Genomic DNA, 6,848 nt, shown 5'->3' on the forward strand with positions numbered 1-6,848 from the left:
GCTTAGAGGTTAATGAACAGAAATCATTCAGGGTGAGAGAACATGGGTACAGAGAAGAGGTCCAGAAACACAGCTAATCAAGGTGGCAGTGCCGCTTCCTGGCGGTACTACTGCCTGGGCTCAGGAATCAGGCAGAGCCGGTCTTGAAAGCAGCCTGTGGGACTCGGTTGTTGAGCGCTCCTGGCAAAGTCGAGTACCGTCCCTGTGAACAGCGGTCACACCTGGCAATGGCGTACATCGCAGAGGGATGCAGTGCGAGGGCCTGAGATGCGCCAGGTAAAGCACCTGCGGTCCGGAAGCCTCCCGGCTTCTGCCCTCTTGATTCCCCATTTGCCACTCGGCCCTCCACCGCGTGTGGTTGCTTGGTCCCTTGGGGATAGGGGTAAGGGGGGCGGGGTGGGGGACCGAGCTCGGGTGACGCGGCGCTCACGTGACCGGTTGGGCGCCGACGTGGGCAGCAGCCCCCGCGCCCGCCCGCTCGCCCGCCCTGCGGTCCGGTCCCTGCGCTGTCCGCTCCCATCGCCTGCGCAGAACCAGCTCCGTGAGCTGCCTGGGTGGCCGGCGAGGGGCGAGCGGGCTTCGGCGAGCCCGAGGAGGCGCAGGCCTGCCCGGGCCCCACAGGTCAGTGTAAAGGTGGGCACTGCTGGCAGCCGTGGGCAGGGGTGGAGGTGGATGGGAGTAGGAACCCGGAGCAGCGCGGAGTGGAATGGGGGTCCGGGAGGTCGGTGAGGAGCGGGATGCAGCGTGGACGTGGGCAGGTGGGGATGGAGCACCCCACCACCGCCTCCTCGACGCCCCTCCTGTGCGCCTTCCATCCATTTTTGGACCTGAAATGGGGGGGGGGGGTGCGCCCCTGCAGTGCGACAGCGAAATGTAGACATTTTAGAAATAACCCCCCTCACACTCTGCACCAAAGAGGAAATACTGCCCTCCGCGGAAATACTGCCCTCCGCGGTAGGGTGGGCGGCTTGCTTGCAGGGAAGGCGGAACACAGAAACCCAAACAGTTTGGAAAGCATCCTGGTTTGGTGCCTGAGGCCCGAAAAGTAATGGCGGCTGGGATGCGGGGGAGGTAGGAAAGGAAAATGTTGCATGAGGAAAGCCCAGGTTCAGGAAAGAAACTTCAGTTGGCTGAGCACACAGGCCCTGCCCGTGTCTCCTGTCTGTCTGCAGGTCTGTCTGCCTGTCCCCTGCACTCTGCAAGGCTTTCTAGAAAAGGAGGAAGAACCTGTTTAGAATCCCTTCAGGTGAGTGAAAGGGTGGAGGGGCACTGGACAGGAATGGTAGGGGGAGGGTGTAGAGGGCACGGTGGGGGCAGAATTTGAGGTCCCCACTGTCCATCTCACCACCATGTATGTTGCACCCACCCCACCATACTGAGGGATGGTACAAAAGGTGGTAGGACCTGCCAGGGAAATGGTTGGCTCTCAGGTGTAGGGTGAATTATGGGGTCAAAGGTGGGGAGAAGACAAACTTGGAGGGCTTAAGCACGTCAGGGGAACCCAGCCAAGGGGAAAGATGCCAGTACTATCAGCACCTGCATTCCACCTCCAAGTCCTCAGTCTCCCTTGTCTCCTTTGACTTCTCTTACCCCCGCTCTCCCACTCTACCCCCAACCCAGGACAAGGAAAAGAAGGGAAAATTCAACATGGAAAAACTCTACAATGAAAATGAAGGAAAGCTGGAAGTTGAGGGAAAGCCTGAAGATGAAGTAGAGCCTGAAGATGAAGGAAAATCAGATGAGGAAGAGAAGCTGGAAGTGGAGGGGAAGCCAGGGCATGAGGGAAAGCTCCAGAATAAGGGACAGCCAGATAATGGGGGACAACCAGAAGATGAGGGAAAGCAAGAAAAGCAGGGCAAGTCTGAAAATGAGGGAAAACCACACGGTGAGGGCAAGCCAGAATCCCTGGCAAAGCCTGAGAGTGAGCCACGGGCTGCTGAAAAGCGCCCAGCTGAAGATTATGTGCCCAGGAAAGCAAAAAGAAAAACGGACAGGGGGACAGATGATTCCCCTAAGGACTATCAGGAGGACTTACAGGAAAGGCACTTGGGCAGTGAGGAGATGATGAGAGAATGTGGAGATATGTCAAGGGCTCAGGAAGAGCTAAGAAAAAAACAGAAAATGGGTGGTTTTCATTGGATGCAAAGAGATGTACAGGATCCATTTGCCCCAAGGGGGCAGCGGGGTGTCAGGGGCATGAGGGGCGGAGGTAGGGGCCAAAAGGGTTTACATGATATCCCATATCTTTAATGCCTTTGGCCTTCAATTTTAACTTCTCTAATGAGAATATTGCTGACCATGCTTTCCCTGACAGGCATTTGCCAGGCTATGTGCTTTAACCTTAAGCTGATACTTTGCTTTAGGTGTCACTCTTGTTACCAGCAGCCTTTTGATCCAACTACAATGTTCTCTGTCTTTCAGTAGGGAATTTTCACCCATGTGCATGGAAGAAATGTTCATGGTACACTGTAAAATAACAATAAAGAAAATACAGTTTTCAGAACCACATATACAGTATCAGACCATTTTTGTAAAAATATAAATGTTTGCATAATGCATTTGTGCATAGATAAAGCTCTGAAAATGTGTATACTAAAAAAAAGATGATGGTTTTTCCTGTATGGTAGCAAAAAAAAAAAAAAAAAAGGTCTCATTTTTATTCAAACATGAGTCCAGTCACCTTATGGTTAAGTATCTTTATGCCATTCGGTGGGCATTACTCATCCCCATGCCTTCTTCTAGTTGTAATTGTGTCAGTGGGCACTGCTGCTCCTTCTTCTGAGTCCTCTACCATCCTATGACTGCCACCATGTGTGATTCTTTTTATTCGCTTTTCTCACTAACCACTTTTTTCTAAAGGATGGACTACGTTTGTCATAATTTCAAAAACCCTAGAAATCAATACATGATAAACAACTGAAACGTTCAATGAGTATATGAGGGCAATAAAGACACTTAAAATTCCTGTTGACAGAATGTAAAATGATAAGTAAAACTCACATTATCTCTGAGACTCCCAGCTAGAGAAATCAACTGGTGGTTATAGCAACAGAACCAGTGCTGTAAAGGGTCAGTCTTGTCATCTGTGAAATGGGAATAAAATTTAAACTCACATACTGCTGAGTGGGTCAGATTAGATACTGAGTATGTGAGCTATGCTGGGCTGGCACCTTGGTAGTAGTAGGACCCTGGACTGTCAAACACTAAGAGGAAGGCCAAAGGTAGGTCTCACCTGTACCTAGGAATAAGACCAAGCAGCCGAGAAGAGGGGGCTACCATTCTCTGGATACTACCATATGTGCTGGGCACTTCTGTTCTGCCCTGCCCTGTATCCTATGCTAACAACTATTGATATGGAGTTGTGGTGACAAAGCCTCTCTGATTCCCTATCATCCCCAAAGGGCCAAAGCCCCTACTTGACTGCTGTAGGAATGTGGATAAAGCCTCTCTCCCAGCTTCAGAGTCATGCCCACTCAAGTGGTACTGCCCCACAGCTCCTTGGGCTGCCGTGTATTCCACAGTTCTTAGCATAGTCATTACCACTTTCAGTTCATTTTATATTTGCTTATAGCTCCTTTTCTCTTCAGAGGACTTGGATATTTGGGGTCTACTAGGGGCTGTGTCCTGAGACTAATCTATGGACCAGACAATGGATGGTGATTTTAATTGAACACTATACCACAGTACCCCAAAAAAACCATATCTAAATTTACATACCTTTCTTAGACTGAGCTTTCTAAAGTATCCTGGCTGGCTCACAATACAAAATTAAGGGACCTGTCCACACATAATCAGAGAGGGTTATGCAACTGAGTTTCAAGCTGAAAATATCCCTTTCCATTGCAAACCCAATTCCAACTGAAAAGGGTAATAGTGCTCTTAAAAATATTAAAAACTTTCAATGTTAGGTATTTTGTTTAACCCACCAGTATTTTCCTTTATCAAAACACTTTCTTATTCATCCTGATATCCCCTACACTGTCCTTGACACATATATTTAAAAATTATGATTGAATATGGGGCCCTGAATTTAGAGAGATAACTATTCATGGATTAGAAGACCCAGTAGTGTTAATATGGTAATTCTCTCTAAAACTGATCTATAAATTCAATGTCATACCAATAGAAATCCCAGCAAACTGGGATTCTAAAAGTTATATGGAAAAGCAAAGAACATAAGATAGCCAGAATATGTTGAAAAAGAACAAAGTTGGAGGACTCTGCCTGACTTCAAGACTAACTATAAAGCTATAGTAATCAAGACTGTGTAATATTGGCATAAGAATAGACATGAGAAGGGGGAGGGTCAGAGGGAGAATCAGACTCCATGCTGAGCAGAGAGCCCAATGCAGGATTCTATAGACTACAGACATAGTCAATAGAGTAAAACAGACATTCCAGAAATAGGTCCATATGTATATAGACAATTCATCTTTTAAAAAGATCTCAAAGTAATTCAATGGAGAAAAATAAACTGTTCAACAAGTGATTCTGGAACAATCAGATGTTGTCTTAGTTCTAGCTGCTATAACAAAAATACCATGAACTGTGTGGCTTAAACAACAAACATTTATTTCTCACAGTTCTGGAATCTGGGAAGCCTAAGATCAAGGCACTGATGAATTTGGTATCTGGTAAGGCCTGATTCCTGGTTCATAAAGAGATGTATTCACATGACAGAAGGGGCAAAGCAACTCTCTGGGGTCTCTTTTATAATGAAACTAATCCCATTCATGACAGTTCCACCACATGGCCTATTCACTTCCCAAAGATCCCACCTCCAAATTCCACCACATTGGATGTTAGGATTTAAATATGAATTTGAGGGTTACACATTCAGTCTGTAGAAGACATCCATATACAAAAAAAAGAGTACCTTTGGGGAACCTGGGTGGCTCAGTGGTTAAGCCTCTCTGCCTTCGGCTCAGGTCATCCTCTCAGGGTCCCAGGATCAAGCCCCCTCTCTCTCTGCCTGCCTCTCTGCCTACGTGTGATCTCCCTCTCTCTCTATATCTGTCAAATAAACAAATAAATAAAATATTTGGGGTGCCTGGGTGGCTCAGTTTGTTAAGTGCCTTCAGCTCAGGTCATGACCCTGGAGTCTGGAGATTGAATCCTGCATTGGGCTCCCTGCTCAGCATGGAGTCTGATTCTCCCTTTGACCCTTCCCCTTCTCATGCTTTCTCTCTCTCTCTCAAACAAATACATAAAATCTTTAAATAAATAAATAAAATCTTTTTTTAAAAAAGTACCCTTGCCTCACACCATATACAAAATATGGACTCAAAATGGCTCATAGGTCAAAATGCAAAAACTAAAATTATTAATACTTCATTAAAAAATAGAAAAAATAGGGAATAATCTGCAGAGTAAAATATTGCTTACTTAATGTTATAGTGGTTTAAAGACTTTTGAAATTATTTTTCTTCCACTATCTACTTAATAAGTTCCAGTTTTTCCTACTAAAAAATAGAAAAGGACAAATGCTAATGATAAAACATTTAAATGCAGACAATAGAATTTAAAGTATTGTTAGAAGGGTGCCTGGCTGGCTCAGTCAGTGGTGCATGCTCTGGACTTTGGGGCCCAGAACCCAAAGGGGTTGTGAGTTCAAGCCCCACATTGAGTGTAGAGATTACCTTAAAAATATATAAAATTAAATATTGTTAGAAAAAATAGGAATAAAGAGATAATCTTGGGTTAGGCAAACCTTTCACAGAAGGATGTTAAGTGCTAGTAAAAAATATATAAATTGGATGACATCAATATTAAAATATTTTTATATTTTAATGGCTCCTCATTAAATGGAGGCTCCTCATTAAAAAGCTCCTCAAAAGCCATTAACATGTTAGGAAAATGAAAAGACAAGCTTCCACCTGGAAGATCATTGATAAAGTATCTGTCTCCAGAATATACAAAGAACTCTTACAACTCAGTAATAATAAGACAAATAACAAGAAAATTAGACAATTTAAAAATAGGCAAAGATTTGAAAAGACACTTCACCAAAGAAAAGATGAATATGGCAAATGATCAGATGAAAACATGTTCAACACCATTAATTTTCAGGGAAATGAGATACTACTACACTCCTACTAGAGTGGCTAAACTAAAAAAACAAAAACAAAAGGCTGTTATTAAAAAGTTCTAACAATGATATGGAACAACTGGAATTCTCACTGTTGGTGGGAATTTCTGGCTGGCTCAAGTCAGTAGAGCATGCCACTCTTGATCTTGGGGTCATGAGTTTGAGCCCCATGCTGGATGTAGAGTTTACTTAAAATAAATGGGAAAAAATGGCATGGCCTCTTTAGAAAAGTTTGGCAGCCATACATTTACCATATGACCCAGTAATCCCACTCCTAAGTATTTACCCAAGAGAAATGAAAACTTTAGTAGCTTCATTCATAAGAGCTCAAAACTGGAAACAATCCAAATTATCCCCCAAATGGTGAATGGATAAACAAGAAGAAACTACTGGCTCATGCAAAAACATGAATGACTCAAATTCATTAGGCTAAGGTGAAAGAAGCCAGACCAAAAAAGGTTATGCTCTGGGGGCACCTGGTTGGCTCAGTCATTAAGCGTCTGCCTCTGCCTTGGCTCAGGTCATGATCCCAGGCTCCTGGGATGGAGCCCCACGTTGGGTTCCCTGTTCAGTGGGGAGCCTGCTTCTCCCTCTCTCCCTCCCCCTGCTTATGTTCCCTCTGTCACTGTCTCTCTCTGTGTGTCAAATGAATAAATAAAATCTTTTTTAAAAGGCTATACTCTAGTTTGCTTCCATTTATAAGACATTCTGGAAAAAGCAAAAACTAAAAGGGACAGAAATCAGATTGATTCTCAAGTGT

At 44.6% G+C, this 6,848-nt stretch overlaps 1 protein-coding gene across 1 annotated transcript; it reads left to right on the forward strand.

Annotated features, from left to right (window-relative positions):
* The first annotated feature begins 426 nt into the window (after window positions 1–426).
* TCEAL3 (transcription elongation factor A like 3) lies at window positions 427–2,508 on the forward strand. The gene is made up of 3 exons (XM_059158206.1): window positions 427–621; window positions 1,173–1,246; window positions 1,621–2,508. Exon 3 carries the CDS (start codon window positions 1,648–1,650, stop codon window positions 2,248–2,250), a length of 603 nt encoding a protein of 200 aa, XP_059014189.1. The 5' UTR covers window positions 427–621; window positions 1,173–1,246; window positions 1,621–1,647; the 3' UTR covers window positions 2,251–2,508.
* The last annotated feature ends 4,340 nt before the right edge of the window (window positions 2,509–6,848 follow it).

Source organism: Mustela lutreola, chromosome X (assembly GCF_030435805.1).
Source record: "Mustela lutreola isolate mMusLut2 chromosome X, mMusLut2.pri, whole genome shotgun sequence".
NCBI lineage: Eukaryota > Metazoa > Chordata > Mammalia > Carnivora > Mustelidae > Mustela > Mustela lutreola.

What these genes read in the sequence shown, in the direction of transcription:
- TCEAL3 (XM_059158206.1), top strand. Translation starts at nt 1,648, where the DNA reads ATGGAAAAACTCTACAATGAAAATGAAGGAAAGCTGGAAGTTGAGGGA.